This window comes from Cajanus cajan, chromosome 5, assembly GCF_000230855.2.
Source record: "Cajanus cajan strain Asha chromosome 5, NIPB_CcT2T_4, whole genome shotgun sequence".
NCBI classification, from domain to species: domain Eukaryota; kingdom Viridiplantae; phylum Streptophyta; class Magnoliopsida; order Fabales; family Fabaceae; genus Cajanus; species Cajanus cajan.
This window is the reverse complement of record NC_138521.1, coordinates 59,467,669-59,485,417: the sequence shown is the minus strand read 5'-3', so window position 1 is coordinate 59,485,417 and position 17,749 is coordinate 59,467,669. Positions and strand designations below refer to the sequence as shown.

The window sequence follows — 17,749 nt, the reverse complement described above, 5'->3', positions numbered from 1 at the left end:
CATTAAGAAGTTAACGTAAGATATTAGTAGTTAGTGATTCACATTTACTACATGTTGTAGTTATTTTTCTTTAAAACCTCGAATAAGGGGATCATTGGTCAGAAAACACGTTTTCACAAACACGTTATATATCAATGACTTTCGATTTCAAGAAATATGTATATTTTTTTTCGTACCATTTTTTAAAAAAAATAGTTGCACTTATTTATTCTTTTTTATTCTTCTTCAATTTTAGTTCTTTATGAAATAATATTTTTGATTGAAATATGTATTGATCATTTTATCATTATTGAAGTTAATGTTATCGTACAAATTTGTATCATAGTGATATAGTCATTTATAGAAATCATAGTTCATCGATAAAACAAGTTTCTTGAAAAACATAATTAAGTTACAAACTTAATTTGTTACTAGTTCGATAAAAAGAAATCACTTGACGAAATTCACTTAAAAGAGGAAGTAGCATTAATTATGAAAAAAAATTATATGAAAATGACACAAAATAGTGAAATTATTTTATTGGTGATATATACCGTTAGGAGAGAGACGATCAAAATCCCACTTCAATTTGTTTAATGTTTTGCTTTCATGTATATGTGTAGTTATTTTGGACCATGTCATAGTTGCCTCGCTTGATTTGGCTCTGAAAACAGGACGACAAGATAAATCTTAATCAACATAAGTAACATCGTTTACAAGGACATTTCAGAGTTGTTTATCAAAATATATAACGACAATGGATGAAGATACTAGTACAAAAATAACTTTTAAAATTAGAGTTTTAAAATTGGTCATAAAATAGTTGATTTTAAAAATGACGCGCTGACAATTTTGTAAATAATAATAATATTTTTAAAATTGGTTACGTTTTGAACACCACATTAATTCATATATATCTATGTATCCTCCAACTAGATAATATTAGTTCCTTTTTTTAATTATTCGAACCATCTAGACAACGACTTTTTTTTTTTAATATATCAATTTTTTTTTTTGAATAACCCCACCCCCATTTTATTTATCAAAATAATCCATTTAGTATTTAAGGTGAGAAATCGGTTGGGGGGAACCGATTTCTCACCTTCAGTTTTGTTAAAATGTGTTGATGTGCAGTGAGAAATCGGTTAATCGAAAACCGATTTCTCAACTGCCATATTTTGTTTTTTTTTTTTTTCATTTTTTTTGTGTTTTTGTTTGTTTTTTTTTTCGTTTTTTGTTTTTTTTTGTTTTTGTATTTTGTTTTTTTTGTTTTTCGTTTTTGTTTGTTTATTTATTTATTTTTTTTTTTCGTTTTTGTATTTTGTTTTTTATTTCATTTTTGTTTTTTTTTGTTTTTTTTTTCATTTTTGTTCATGTTTTTTGGTTTTTTTAATTTTTTTCTAGATTTTTAATTTTCTTATTTTCATATTTTAATTATAAATTTTTGAAATTTTTTAGTATTTTTAAATAAAATAGTTTAGTTAAGTTTTTAGATTAAGAATAAATGACAACTTAAAATAAAAACAACATTAATTGAGATAAACAACTTGAAATAAAAACAAAATACAATAACAAAATAGGAGATCGAATAAAAAAGAACAACAACAGAATTACAATCCACGAAATTACAATTCAACTTTAATGATGTCTATGCCCACCCGTTCCACACCTCGGAGGTTGTCGGTTCCTTGTTGGGTTTCGACGACCAATGCGTGGTTGTTGTGGTTCAACCTGGTCCTCGTCATGTTCTATATTAATAGTATCAGTAACTGGATTTGACGAACCACTTCCACCGACCTCAGAGTGATAAGACGAAAATGAAGGGAAATTCATGCTTTGCATGTAATTATATGCACTTTGTGGCGTGTGTACGTCGACGCCAAAAAGATTGCTCATGAAGTCCCCTGTTGGAGTTGTTGTTGATGGTGGTGTGTACATGAATTGTTCATGGTGCGTATGAAATGATGGATAAGACTGAGGATGTTGTTCCACACTATAAGGTGGGTGATTATCTCCAGCCATTGGGAATGTTGTTGCAGTTGTTGTTGGGAGTTGTGTACTAGAAGTGGATGCATGAGATGAAGAATACTGGCTACAAAGAAATAATTTAGAATTAGCACGAAACCATTGTAAATACTCTGGAGTGTGTTGGAGAGACCCTTGAAGTGGTTCCCCGAAAATAACATGTTTGCGTCTGTCTTTCCAAATCGAAATCCAGTCTGCATGTTGTTGAGCCCAGTTGGTGTCGCTATGTCCTCTCATGTCTATGTCGTGCATTTTATCAAGATTATGAGCTTCGTTGGGGATTGGTTGCCATAAGCCAAATTGCAATTGGACTCTATCAGTTTGATGCCAAACTACAACTGCAAATGAAGTTAAAGTAGTACAAGCAGTCCATATTCTAGAATCCTTATAAGCACGTGTTGGCAGTGAGGACTGAAATTCCCTATATGGCATCCATAGATACTGTAAAAGAAAAAGGTTAAATATTTGACTTGTTTGATGTAAAAGAGATTATGTTTGAGAGAAGTTTACATTGTATTACCTCGTTATGGTTCATGTTGTCATATCTTAATCTGTAGCCAAGTAAGTCTCCATGGGGCGTCCCTGAAAATCTTAGCCCTCTTTCTGACCACCTAAAACATTTGTACAATTATAAAATTTTAGGTTAAATATTTTACTTGTTCGATGTATTAAAGTGGTATAAAAATTAGTCCATACCTTGATGCTAGCGGAAATGTAATATCCCGTTGGACTCTTGGTTGGATGGAAGGCATTCTATACCAAGCCCAAGACTGTAGAAGCAAAGAACATCCACCCATTTTCCTTGAGGATGGATAGATTGCCCTACATAATTCTCTATACAAATGTGCCAAACAAGCAGAACCCCAACTATATCGTCCTGCACGTTCTAAGTCAGCCAATAATGGTAAATACATTAAGTGAATTCTATTACCTGACTTGTCTGGCATAATGACACCACCGATCAACCCTAAGATATATGCTCGACAATGTTGAATCAATTGTTGTTGAGTGGGTTCATCTGGTAGTGCAATTGTATGGTCTCTTAACCATTTGAGTTTTATGCTTGAGCAAACTAGAGCTTCCCCTTTTGGAGGTACGAAGCCTAACAACTCGTAACATAATTCATCCCAGTCAAACAAAGTTGGTCCTGTTACTGGTTTGCCGTCAATCCTTAAACCCAATTGTAGTGCCACATCTTCCAAAGTCACCGTGCACTCACCAACTGGGAAGTGAAAAGTATGTGTCTCAGGTCTCCACCTCTCCACCAAAGACGTTATCAAACAATCATCGATTTTAAAATGTCTTATTTTTGCAACCTCGGCGAATCCAGCAACCTCCAACAAATTCTCAATTCTTGGGTCAGGTGTAGGCATAGAATGATAGTAAGATTGAATGACTTGATCACTTGTTGTCTACGAAAATGGTAGAATTGAAATGTTAGTAAAAGATAATATTAGTTGTAAACATTCTGCAATGTATAATAACTTACCATAAGATGAGTTTCATTTGATCTATGGAGGTGTTGTTTCCACAACATAGTTGAAGATGAAGAAGACATTCTTGAAGAACAATAGCAACGAAAATCAATACTGCAATAGCTGAAGAGAAATGATCTTTTGTTGTGTGTTTAGGGTTGGATCGTATGTAGTATATATATAGTGGAAAAAATCAATGGTTGATGCAGAGTCATGAATGCTTTGTATCAGAGCGTCAGAAAAGTTATTGCTTTGTGCAGGGTGTCATTGATGCAGGGTGTCATTGATGCAGGGTGTCATTGATGCAGTGTCCCAGAGCGTCAGAAAAGTAATTGCTTTGTGCAGAGTCATGAATGCTTTGTACCAGAGCGTCATAAAATTTATTGCTTTGTGCAGGGTGTCATTGATGCAGGGTGACATTGATGCAGTGTCCCAGAGCGTCAGAAAAGTAATTGCTTTGTGTAGAGTCATGAATGCTTTGTACCAGAGCGTCAGAAAATTTATTGCTTTGTGCAGGGTGTCATTGATGCAGGGTGTCATTGATGCAGTGTGTCATTGATGCAGTGTCCCAGAGCGTCAAAAAAGTAATTGCTTTGTGCAGAGTCATGAATGCTTTGTACCAGAGCGTCAGAAAATTTATTGCTTTGTGCAGGGTGTCATTGATGCAGGGTGTCATTGATGCAGGGTGTCAGTGATGCAGTGTGTCATTGATGCAGTGTCCCAGAGCGTCAAAAAAGTAATTGCTTTGTGCAGAGTCATGAATGCTTTGTACCAGAGCGTCAGAAAATTTATTGCTTTGTGCAGGGTGTCATTGATGCAGGGTTTCATTGATGCAGTGTCCCAGAGCGTCAGAAAAGTAATTGTTTTGTGCAGAGTCATCAATGCATTGTTTACGGTTGTTGAATGTAATTGATTGACTCCTAACTCCACCTTCTATTTAAATGATACGAATGTTGGGTTCAAATGCAAAGTGAAATTGAGCTAAGCTTTGTTGTTTCTGTGTGTTAGTCCTTGTCTGCAACAATGTCTTCCTCTTCTTTCAATGTGTTAGTATTTTTCAATGGTGAAATCACGCAAACAACTCAAGGGGATACTTTTGTATCCTCTGACACAATATTTTTATCAATTAGATCACGTATCACACTTGATGCGTTGAAAGCCTAGATCCAAAGAAGAATTTCATTACCACAACCACATTCAGTTGATCAACTTTACTTTCGGTATCCACAAGTGGTAGACGAAGGAATGCTTCATTTCCGGGCTGTCAAGCTTACCGACGATGAAGATGTTCATGGTATGATTCAAATGATTCGTTCCCTTAAATATCTAACTTCTGCTGAACTATATGCAGATCTCACACCAATTATTTCTGAAGAAGAAAACCAACCATCTACCTATGAAAACCAACCTTCTATCTATCACAACCAACCTTCTTCCTATGAAAACCAACCTTTTTTGTATGAAACCCAAACTTCTTCATATCACAACCAACCTTTTTTGTATGAAACCTAACCTTCTTCCTATCACAACGAACCTTTTTCCCATCAAAACCAACCATCATTAGACGATTTTCATACACATGGATCATTTACACATCTCCTAACATCTAGAGAAGAAGTTGGAGTTCCTGAAGAAGAAGTTGGAGTCCCTGAAGAAGAAGTTGGTCCTTTCAGTGAGGGGGAAGATGATGCAAGACTCCAACAAGACGATGAACAAGATGAACAAGATCATGTTGTACAACAACCTCAGCACGTAAGCACATTCAGTTTTCCTTCACACATGCATAATGTTGATCTGCAAACAGATTTCACCGACCCAGAGTATAGACATGCACTTGACCATGTTGACGTCGAGTACTCTACTGACAGCCTATTTGAAGGCATGACTTTCAACACAAAGGAGGAAGTCCAACATGTTCTAAATGCATACCATATAAAGAAAGGTTTGTATTAGAGGGTCGAGAAATCGTCACCAACGTTAATTGTTGCACGCTGTGTTAACAGTACATGTGATTGGAGGTGTAGAGCGGCTTTTATTACTAAAAGCCAAAAATGGGAGCTTCGTAAGCTATCAGGTGAGCATTCTTGTTCATCACCTATTATTACACAAGATCATGTTAACCTTGGCTATGTATATATTAGCAAAAGTATTCTTCCTTTGGTGGAGAGTGATCCATCCATTTCTATTCCAACAATAATAGCACACATCAAAAGTGCTGAAGGGTACATGATCTCATACCGCAAAGCTTGGATGGCAAAGCAAAAGGCAATTGAAGACTTACATGGTAACTGGGAACAATCTTACCATGATTTACCAAAGTTGCTTAGTGCCATGAGTGGATTTCTTATTGGATTTGTTGTTGAGAAGCAAACAAGGCCACTATACAACCAACAAGGTGAGATGGTTCATCATTATGTTCAATTCCATAGAGTATTTTGGACATTTAAACCTTGTATCGATGGGTTCAAATACTGCAAACCCATTGTTCAAGTTGATGGCACATTCTTGTATGGCAAATACAAAGGAACTCTCCTCGTGGTCGTGGCTCAAGACGGTAACAACAAAATCTTTCCAATTGCCTTTGCAATTGTTGAGGGTGAAACAGCAGAGGCATGGTTTTTCTTTCTATATTATCTCAAAAGACATGTTTGCCCTCAAGATGGCCTTTGCTTAATTTCAGACAGGCACGAGTCTATCAAAAATGCCTACGCTAGACAAGGCAGTGGTTGGACACCTGAGAATTCAGTGCATGTATTCTGTATTCGCCATATAGCTCAAAACTTCATGAGGCATTTCAAGAATACAGAACGGAAAAAATTAATCATCAATATGGGTATGTAGTTAGCATCATTAATTACTTTAATTTGTTTCATCATATTTCAACATTACTAAATTGTTCATTTTTTCCTAATCTGATTTCACAGCTTATGGGATGACTGAGCCAAGATTCAATTACTACTACAACACGCTAAGGAACGAACCAAAAACTGAAGGTGTAATTGAATGGCTCAACACCATACCAAAAGAACAATGGACTCTTGCATGGGACGGTGGCCGACGATGGGGACACATGACTACTAACTTGGCTGAGGCAATTAACTCCATTCTTAAAAAAACAAGAAATTTGCCAATTTCTGCAATCATCATGTCGACTTATAAGAGATGTAATGCCTTATTCATCCAAAGGGGGAAGGAAGTCGATGCTAAACTTAGGGCTGGCCAAGTTTATACGGAAATAATGAATAGGGCCATGAGAGATGCAGAATCAAAGGCTAATACTCATCATGTCCTCGAATTTGATCGTCACAGTACACGTTTTTTGGTGCAAGAGACCATTAACCCAAGGGAAACACGACCTACTGGAACTTTCACGGTTAGACTACATGACAACTGGTGTGACTGTGGAAAATTCCAAAAGCTACACATGCCATGCTCCCATGTTGTTGCTGCATGTAAGCATGTTCACCATGATTATAAATCTTACATAGATCCGGTATACACATTACAATATGTTTCAAATGTGTATAACGAATTATTTGGTGAACTGCCTAATGAATCTTATTGGCCGGATTGTGAAGAACCGCAAATCATACCAAATCCGGAAAAGATTAGAAATAAAAAAGGTCGTCCAAAGTCATCCAGAATACGCACTGAAATGGATATGGTTGAACCAGGACAACCAAAAAGATGTTCTCTCTGCAGAAATGTAGGTCACTCAAAGAAAAAATGTCATTACCGTCAAGGAAGTTCAAATCATCAACCTTAAAATATCATCAAACCTTCCAAATATTGTATTTTATTTTCTAGTATTTTATATAAATATTTTATCTTTTGTTAAATTTTTTAATTAATATTTATTTTATTATTTATTTAATTAATAATTATTTCATTATTTATTTTTATTCTACAAACTTAACTAAATTATTTTATTTGAAAATACTAAAAATATAAAAATAACTGAATATTTAAAATTAATATACGAAAAAAAAATAGATATCTTAATAAACAAAATATAAAAAAACAAACAAAAACTAAAAACGAAAATAAAAAACAAAACACAAAAACCAAAAAAAGAAAAACAAAAACGAAAAAAACAAAAACAAAAACAAAAAAAAAACAAAAAACGAAAAAAAAAAAATATATGGCAGTTGAGAAATCGGTTTTCGATTAACCGATTTCTCACTGCACATCAACACATTTTAACAAAACTGAAGGTGAGAAATCGGTTCCCCCCAACCGATTTCTCACCTTAAATACTAAATGGGTCATTTTGATAAATAAAATGGGGGTGGGGTTATTCAGAAAAATAAAATAAAAATTGGTATATTAAAAAAAAAAGTCTCTAGACAACATACTTATCATTCCGTGAATCAAATTAGTGTTAGAAGTCGATGTCAAAAAAAAAAAACAAAAACATTTTACAGTCGTTGCTTGAAAAAAAAAATTCAAGATGAAGATACATTAAATGAACTCATTCACATGAATCTCGTTCACTTGCACTGGAAAATATTAATCATGACTAATATAATTGATTGATATAAGTGATAATAATTTGTGTCTCTTAACTAAAATGCTCAAAGTTTAAATCTTAATTTTAAATATGAAATAAATTATGTTGAGAGAAAAATATTTATTTGTATGTGTTTATAGTTTCATAAATGATACTTCATTTCAAATATTTTGGTTATAAAAAAATACTAATCACATAAATTTATATATGAATTTTTTAATCAATCAATACTAAAATTTATACCTATTATAAAGAGAATCCTGGAGATATGTAATTATTTTTTGTTTTCACTTTTTAGTAGACTATTGTATTCCTTAGATGTGAAAAGAAAACTTTTTATATCCTCTCTGAATAACTATACGTAACTTTTTAATATTATGTTTGTCTATAACTATTAGAAATATAAAGTGTCTTGATCCTTCTAGTCACATATAAATTTAATTTATAAGATACTTTTTTGCAACTCACCTCTCTAAAATGATAAATAGTAGATTAAAGAAAAAAATTTCTGAAGGAGCAAAATAAAATTTGGGGACAAACAAAGATGTCAAAATAAAAGGGAGATAAAAACATATAAAAATGAATAGAAAATATTTGAGTAGTTACTAAATTTCGGAACTGCAAAAGACTTCAAACTAAAATCAAGGGTAAAAAGAGGTAATAATTAAAAAACAAAGTGAAGGAGAAATATAGCTAGTGGGTTATGTTTGACCAAGTTATCACCGCTCCCTTTGCCTGTAACGCAGAACGTTCTAAAATTAAAATAAATTTAGGAATGAAATAAATATATGAATAAGTTAACACATAAGATAATGTAGTAGGGGAAAAAAGGTTGGAGGATGGGTAGGTAATGACAACTAGAAGAAGCTGGAACCTGGAACCTGGAACCTGGAAGGATGGGTGGGTTATGGCCTCAAAGAGAAAGGATATGGATCAGTTATGGCCTATTTATGTCGACTTAAATTATTTTGAACTATCAATATAATTTAGAGATCGATGTGTTAAATTATATATTTTTAATTATAAATTTTAAATTAAAATGTATTTCTAAGGATTTCACTCTTTTGATTCATTGGAATTATAATGATTAATGTATTAACACTAGTGGAAAAAAGACTTTTAAAATCAGTTATTTTTAACTTTTAAAATTGGTTCTGTAACCGATTTTGAAAGAGCCGATTTTAAAAGTTAGACTTTTAAAATCGGTTAAACAACCGATTTTAAAAGTCAAATTTTAAGATCGATTGTTTTATAACCGATCTGAAAAGTCCGGTTGTGAAAAAAAATTAAACTGGAACGGGCCGTTCCAAAACGAACGGATCGTTCCAGTCGGATTAAAAGGCCAAAAAAATCACTTGGAGAACGACCCGTTCTCCTTGGAGAACGGTCCGTTCTGCAAGGAGTACGACCCGTACTCCTAGGAGAACGACCCGTCCTCCATGGAGAACGGCTCGTACTCCTTGGAGTACGGGCCATTCCAGCTTCAAAATTTTCCCAAACTGCACCTGCAACGAAAATTGAAACGAGAAAAGAATGAGAAACACAAAAAGAACATAAGCAGACGAAAATGAAAATGAAATTTACCTGGAGACTTTAGAAAATGAGAAAGATTAAAGAAAATGAGAATGAAAGGGAATATAAAAGATTTCTGACGATACTTTTAAAATCGGTTAATTAAGAACCGATTTTGTATACCACATACAAAATCGGTTATGAGAGAACCGATCTTAAAAGTGGAACTTTTAAGATCGGTTCTTTTATAACCGATCTTAAAAGTGCTTTTAAGATCGGTTTTTTTCTAACCGATCTTAAAAGTACCACTTTTAAGATCGGTTCTTTTATAACCGATCTTAAAAGTGTTCATGTTATTTACGAAATTGCCACCGCGTCACTTTTAAGATCGGTTACCTTATAACCGATCTTAAAACTCCGATTTTAAATCCAATTTTTGCACTAGTGTAAGGTTTGAATCTAAGATCTTATATCTCAATCCTTACTACTAGATTGAGGACCCTAGTGATTCTAAGGATTTGACCCTAAATACTTACGAGGGAAGAAAATATATATATGATTAGAAGTCAATAGAATTAGTCTAGTAATTGAGAAAAAAAAGATTGTAGTAATTAGAAGTATGAAGATCTAAATTCAATCTTATCACAATCATCTTTATAATTTCAAGAAAATGAAATTGAGCTTAACTCAATCCTACAAAATCGATTTGTAAAGTGAGAGTTGTCCTTCACCTATAAACTTTTGTGTTTGCCTTTTTAATTTCTAGTCAATTTGGGACTTAGGTATCTTCCTATTATATCCCTTCATATTCAGTACTATTGGACTTAGTATGTGAATAAATAGTAGATGACCATTTTTAATGATACATGATAGACAAGACTTAAATTCTTTTCAACACACTCTTTTACACTTAATATTATTGGATTTGATGTGTGTATCGGTGATGGATGGTCTTTTAAAAGTGGATCTAGGATAAATTTGATTGATGTACGTAGGATAAATGGGAGTTATTGGGAAAAAATCAAGTCTCACTTATCCTAGATCATTAAAAATGGCTACTCGTCATCTTTTCACATACCAAGCTCAATAGATGGGTTGTATTGAAAAAATATCCAAGTCTTACATCCGGTAGAGATAAGAAAATTAAAAAGTATATGCATAAGTAGAGGATAATTCTTATCTTACAAGTCAGATTTGTAGGGTGAGGGTTGTCCCACAGACCCTCACTTACAAACTCTTTATTTGTCTCATCTCTGATCAACGTAAGACTTAGATTCTTTCCAATACACATCGTCATGTCTAGTACTATTAGGCTTGATAGTACATGAATAAATGGTATGTGAGCCTTTTTAATGATGTAAGATAGACAAGACTTGAATTTTTACCAAAACACTCTCTCACACCAACACTAGTAGACTTAATGTGCATCTCAATGACTTTTTTTTTATAATTATTTAGGATAGGTGAGACTTGAATTTTTACTAATACAACCCTTCATGTCCAAACTGTTAAACTTGATGCATATAGCAATGATGAGTGGTCTTTTTAGAATGAATTTAGATAGTTATGATACCATCTTAAAATGTGGATTATTATCTTAACTCAATTCTAAAAAATGATTTATTAGATAAGAGTTTTCTTTCACTAATATACTCTTTAAATATCTTATTTGTGATATAAGTGAGATTGACTTTTCTCAATAATAATTTTTCTTGCTTTTACCCGATATATATATATATATATATATATATATATATATATATATATATATATATATATCAAATTTTTATATAAATTAAAATGAATTTATATACCAACTTTTTTTAAAGTTTGATATTGATATAACTCTTTCATAAGTTATAAGGTATATAAATTTAATTTAATTTTATAAAACAATTACTTTATTTTATTTTCTTAATTTATATTATTTTTTTCTATTATAAATATTTGTTGATAAATTTATCTAAATTGCACCTGCCACAATCACACCAATTATATATGAAATGTTTCTCAAAAAGAGTCAGAAGGACGGAAAGCAAAGATATGTTTCAAATATCTTTCCACCGACCACACCTCTCAGCCTCAGGATAATTAAAAATCATGTGATAAATGACCGACTATTAAATTTGTCGTTAAAAAATATAAAGATACTAAAAAATACATAACCAAAATATCCTCGGTTTCGATGGTAAAAATTATTTCTAATTAAAGTGTATGTTTATAAGAGTTAGCTTATAAGTGGAAAACTTATAAAAACAGTTTACGATATCCGGGTAATTATTATTTTTAGTTTATTTCAGTATGCTTTTCAAAATAACTTACGATAACAGTTTATGATATCCCGTAATTATTTTTAGTTCATGATAATATATATACTTTTTCATACTTTTTTCATATTATGAGGTATTTATAACACTACAAAAAATGTTACATACAGTGACACACAAAAAATATCAATATAAATATAATATATGTAAGTATATATCTATTTGACATATAGTTATACATAATTTTAGTATTGATTTTGAATAAATTTTACCAATATATTTTGTGAGTCATAATAGTTTATACCTCATACTTTTTATCAATATACCAACATATATATTACATTTACTATGTAAGTAAAAGTAATTTTTAGTGACACATATTGTATTACTATAAGGTGTGTATATGACAATGTCACTTCCTTATAGTGTAACTCACTAAATAAGAAATTAATTTTGCTCACTATATAATTTTCACCGGATGAAAGAGCTTTAAATATATGAGAAAAATTAAGCCAGAAAATTTTCACTAAATTGATTATTTCTATAATGTGTGAGTGAGTGGTAGTTAATCAGTATGTTAATTAATCATATCATACCAAAATAATTTTATTCTATATCTTAATTATATAATAATTTATATGATAAACATTATTGATCGAATAACTACTTAATGAAGGGAAAATCATTTATTGACGTGTGTATGCTAAAATTCAGTTAATTAATTACATGAATGCAATCCAACAAAAAATATAGTAGCTAGAGAAATAGTATGAACAATTATCTAATCGGTGGCGTCGCTATTATGAGCAGGAGAAGCAGAAGCACTTTTGGGAGTAGAAAAAGGCAAAGACGAGGGAGGTAGAAACATCAAACTTTTGGTCTGTGATGATGCAAAACCATTGATCACTTTCGAAGAATTAGACGCTGGAAACGCCTCTTCCCATTTCATTTTCTGACCCAAACTTTCTTCAACACCACTGACCCCTTGATTTCCAATAAAGGAAGTAAGCGCTGCTGCCAAAGCCGATTGAAAAGTGGGGTCTGCTGTGATGACTTTCGTTGCTGCAGATATGGTATCAGCTGGCACTGCTGTGTTGTTGCTGTTGATTTTTTGCATGTAAGATTGGTAGATACTTTCCACTTGTTGTCTTCCAAAGTTGACACCGCTAAGGATGTTCATGTTCCTGTGGCCATATGGTTGAGTGGTAGTAGTGTTGCTGAAGCTGAGGCTGGAGGAAGAGGGGTATCTGGGTTGGTTGTTGAAGGTTGAAGTGAATCTGACAAAGGGTGATGAGGAGGAGGAAGAGGGTGGGGGTGAAGTGAGATCGAGAGTGATGGTTGGATGGGAAGGTGAAGATGATAGGGCAGGGTTGGAGAGGTATAGTTGCCTTGGTTTGGAAGCATGATCTGATAGGTAAAAGTTGAGGTTGTCGAGATTGGTGGCAGTGGTTGCTGAAGAGATTGATGAACCAGACAAGAGCATGGAAGCAGCTGCGGAAGTTGTGGATGCCATGGCTGTGGCTGAAGGTGGAAGAGTGTGGTTGTGGGTCCCTTCGTAGGTCGTGATTAAAATCGACATGTCCTCGGCACATCTTTGCACCTGAAATACATTTTGAGTTGGAAAACCTTTTTTTAGAAACCAAAGGTAGTGTAGGATACACTTGATAAATGATATGATGTGATGTGAAGAGAAATATAGAAAAAAATAAATAAAAATGAGAGGCATCCATGAAGTATTTAAAAAATGAGGTGGTCAGGAATCATTAAGTACCTTATGAAATATTACTACAAGAGATCATATATATATATATATATATGAAGTGACTTTATTACAAATTTTCACCTTTCTCGTTTTCTTTTTCTTTTTCTTTGTGATATAATAAAACACAAACCTTACCAATTAACAAATGAGAGTAATATATTAATATTTATTCTAACACTTCATTATTTTCTTTATTTCATAATAAGTATCGTATTAGAAAAGAAAATTAAGATTCAAGATAAGTATAATGTTATTTTTCAATGTAATTTTAATTATTTTTTTTCCATCTATATGTAATGAATATTAATTAGAAAGTGATTGTTGTTGTATCATTTCTAATAAATAAGATTAATTTTGTAAAATTATTATTTTCTTTTATTTATTTATTAACTTTTTTTAGTCAATAAAAAATAACTTAAAGACAATATTTATTATGTGATAGAGGGATATTAAATAAAATTTATTAAAGTCACAAATTTTGATAGACCTTACTTTTCATTTAATACGTTTTGCTTAAGAAGTGAAAATGATCAAAATATGTAATTTTCAATTAATTTTAGTTAATAATAAAAAGGATGTTAGAGAAAATGTATTAGGCGAGAAAAATTATTAAGTAATCTTGCATTATCGATCAAGTGCCTATGATTTCAACTAATAAAATGTATTTAATTTTTTAAAATTTACAATGAAAACTTAATAATACTAATTACATGGTATGTTGATATTTATTAGAGAGTATAAAGTTGAGGATTATCTAATAATTTATTGTTAGAATATTGTTAGCATTTTTCTTTTCCACTTTTTGATAAATAGTTGGAGTGGAACGAGGATATATATATATATATATATATATATATATAATAAATAGTGTAATGAAAAAAAAGAGAAGATAATAATAAATTAAGATGAAAAGGAAAAAGAATGTATATTTATAATTTTTTTTCTCTTAACTTTTTTTTACTCAATTATAGTGTATATACACCCCAAATGAGCATGAAAACTGTAATTTTTTCCTTGACTATAAATTGAAGCTCAATGATAATACGTGTGTAATGCAATGCAGATATAGATATACCTGTTTTCTTACTGGGCATGATGGTGCAATTGTGCATCGATAGTAAGCTCGTGGGCAAGGATTTCCCTTTGCAATCTTTTGTCCATATTTCCTCCATTGGCATCCATCATTCATCTGTTTCAAGTAATATCAAAGCGTACGTGAACAAATATAGCTATACCTTTCTATATTTTAAAACTGTTCCACAATCAAATTTAATAAGCTAATACTAAAAAAAAGTACTACTTATTAAAAATTGTTAAAAAGAATGTCACTTAAAATGAACTAAGAAGAGAGAGATATTTACTGTTGGAGTGTCACATCTTGCTCTAACACAAACTCGAGGTTTCTTTGCAGGATTTTGCTGAGCAGCTTCATCCTCTGTACATGTGTCTCTCATTGTCTTAAGTGTCTCCACAGCTTCTTCCTTTGGCACTTCATAGCTATTTTCAGGGCTTGGATTAGTCAAATTAGCTTCAGTTATGCTTCCCGACTTTGATGTTTCAAATTTGAACTCTAGTCCAAGACTCAAGTCTCCTTTTTCATCCTTCAATGCTTTACAAACCTTCATTTTCTCATCATTTTTTGGAATACTCCGAACCCTTCCAAGGCTGAGGGAAACAAGATCATCCGATTCCTCTAATATTTCTTCATGCTTCTCATTTCCTTTATCACCGTTCTTCTTCGTTCCTTGCTTAAGTATGTCTTGGAATTGCATTTCTAGTGTCCGATATTCATTCATTATTTTGTTCAAACTCATCTTTAACCGTTCATTTTCTTCCCTCACCACACCCATTTCAGCTTTAGTAGTCTCAAGCTCTTCATCAACCTACAACCCGCCATTCATACACATATATGAGTACTAATTATCGTTGAAAATGAGAATAAATAAATAAATAAAAACTGATTGTATCATTATAAATTTAACCTTTTCCTTTTGGCTTGTGGATGCGCTAGGTCCAGCCTCCGGTATGGATCTTTCGGTGTTAGCAACGGGTGCTTCCTGTATTGCACCAGCAATAATCATAAAAAATAATGTTACTTTCATTTTCCCTCATGGATGCAAGCATACAATTAATCTTTTCCAACTAAGGAACTCTCTCTATATATTATTTTTAAATCCATTAGAGTTATAATTAGAGTACTAACATTTGATTACAGTAGTTCACTATATTTCACGTTCTTATTTGGCCGGGTGAGAATCTATTGGTTATAACTTGCACGTGAAGGATGAATTATCACGTTGTGGATATCATTAGTTTTCTTTTTAGGCACATGCATTGGTCAACTCTTATCAGATGATGTCCCTATTAATTATTTACATAACCCTTTTTGTAGTATGCTTACCAAACAATGATAAGTTGTATTTTCAGTAAGCTTTACAAAGGACGAGCATGATTGGACATTTGTATATTAATTTCTCAACCAACGACTTTCTTTAATGTTTGGATTATGACTTTCGGTATAATTAACACTGTGACCTTATTCAAAGGATATAGTACTTCTTGATTATTATGAACAGATCGAATAAGATAAATTCATTTAAGGGTATATAGTTCTTTCACTTTATTAATTTACTTTTATTTACAAAACTTGAACTTAAACTCTAGTCTATATAAGAAACTATTTTGCTTACAACTTAAACTAATAGACGTTAATATTGACGGTTTCTTTTAATGTAAATATTATTTTCAAGTTGACTAATTCAATAATATATTCATATTTGTCTTGTTCAAGTTGTAGATATATACATATTTTTTATTATTGTTATAACAGATAAATTATTATGGAGCTGTGAATTATATTTATATTTAGTATGAATTATACCAAATAAATTCCTAAAGGTTAATGTTATAGATTATGAATTTAGGGTAAACATATTAATCTTTGTACGAAGTATGAATTATACCAAACGAATTACTGATCAGGTTGATGATAAGAGTATACAACCAAAAAGGAGAATCTGTGCGGCACATATCTGTTAATTAGTATGCCCTAACTAATTAAATTTCTGGTGAACATCAATTGCGTCGTACGTAGACATGAAAGGGATTCACTGAAGACCAAAACAAATGTTTAAATTTTGGAAAATAATATTGATAAGCAGAAAAGGGAAGAACCGGAGAAGGAATTAAGGAGGAATCAACATTAAAATGATCGAATTATCTAATAATACATGATTATTATTATTCTATAATTTCTATGTCATCGATTGGTCATGTATGAAAATCTTAAGGGATATGTATTGAAAAACCAGATCCAACATATGAATCAACAAATTAAGACTTACATATATATGTGTAGAAAGCAAAAGAAGATGTTTTTGTGATTTAAAAGTTAAAACTGATGCACCATGAATAGTAGAGAAATATTAATCTTCACCTCGACAATAATCTCTTGTTTATGATGACCATCATCATCACCAACACTGTACTCACTTCTCTTTTCTTCCTTGAGTCCACTACCTCCGTCACCAGATCTCTCCGAAGCAAGCTCCATATATGGAAAAGTAGCTTTTTCTTTCTCTCTTCTCCGCTAGCCCTTCTTCCTTATCTGGTTTAATTCTTCTTCTGAGTCTTCAAACAAAGCCCCTTAGTTCTTTTATATTAATAGAGACTAGAGAATAGAGGGCCTGCATGAAGTATTTGACTCTTGAAAACATTTGACTCATTAAAATGAAAGAAAATAAGTGATTGGTGCCATCTTTGAAGTTTCGTACGTTTTGTTAGGTCACATGGCCCAAAGGACAACAATGGTTTTAACTTTTAAGGTCAACTTTTTGCCTCCACTAGTGACCGGAGCCTCCTTAATTTCCTACGTATATCCATATATATTAATTAATTTCTAGGTCTTCTAATCGAGTCAAGCAATTTAACCAAGTGCGACTTCCTTGCCTTTCTAAAAAATAACAAAAGTTTTTCTATAACAAAAGTTATGGACGTGAAAAAAAAAAGTAGGTTTACTTTGATAACATATTATTGATATGTCGATTTGTGAAAAAAATCTAATAGATTATTTTTTAGTAAAATTGTTTCTTTTAACCATATTTTTTAATTATTCACATAATTGAAACTTAATTTAATGAAATCGAGTTCAATGTTACGCAAACTAATAACTTAGTGGTAAAAGATTTATTAATATAATTATAAATATAATTTTTGGGTG

The 17,749-nt window shown here is 31.9% G+C and overlaps 2 protein-coding genes across 2 annotated transcripts; one reads left to right on the top strand and one right to left on the bottom strand.

Moving 5' to 3' along the window:
- The first annotated feature begins 4,724 nt into the window (after nucleotides 1-4,724).
- LOC145958125 (uncharacterized) lies at nucleotides 4,725-7,245 on the top strand. Its single transcript, XM_083074602.1, has 4 exons — nucleotides 4,725-4,936; nucleotides 5,090-5,421; nucleotides 5,590-6,312; nucleotides 6,404-7,245. Exons 1-4 carry the CDS (start codon nucleotides 4,725-4,727, stop codon nucleotides 7,243-7,245), a joined length of 2,109 nt encoding a protein of 702 aa, XP_082930728.1.
- A 5,187-nt stretch (nucleotides 7,246-12,432) lies between these two features.
- On the bottom strand, nucleotides 12,433-17,328 carry LOC109807033 (WRKY transcription factor 72A). Its single transcript, XM_020369562.3, has 5 exons — nucleotides 16,967-17,328; nucleotides 15,513-15,587; nucleotides 14,892-15,413; nucleotides 14,606-14,719; nucleotides 12,433-13,368 (listed from the first exon to the last, which is right to left on the bottom strand). Exons 1-5 carry the CDS (start codon nucleotides 17,081-17,083, stop codon nucleotides 12,550-12,552), a joined length of 1,647 nt encoding a protein of 548 aa, XP_020225151.1. The 5' UTR covers nucleotides 17,084-17,328; the 3' UTR covers nucleotides 12,433-12,549.
- Between the last annotated feature and the right edge of the window lie 421 nt (nucleotides 17,329-17,749).

Bases quoted from the DNA above. Each gene is read 5' to 3' on its own strand.
- LOC109807033 (XM_020369562.3), bottom strand. From the start codon at position 17,083: ATGGAGCTTGCTTCGGAGAGATCTGGTGACGGAGGTAGTGGACTCAAG. The intron at 15,588-16,966 runs GTGAAGATTAAT...GGTGCAATACAG, and splicing joins AACAAGAGATTATTGTCGAG to GAAGCACCCGTTGCTAACAC. The intron at 13,369-14,605 runs GTATATCTATAT...AATGTATTTCAG, and splicing joins CATGCCCAGTAAGAAAACAG to GTGCAAAGATGTGCCGAGGA.
- LOC145958125 (XM_083074602.1), top strand. From the start codon at position 4,725: ATGCTTCATTTCCGGGCTGTCAAGCTTACCGACGATGAAGATGTTCAT. The intron at 5,422-5,589 runs GTTTGTATTAGA...TTATTACACAAG, and splicing joins TGCATACCATATAAAGAAAG to ATCATGTTAACCTTGGCTAT. The intron at 6,313-6,403 runs GTATGTAGTTAG...CTGATTTCACAG, and splicing joins AAAATTAATCATCAATATGG to CTTATGGGATGACTGAGCCA.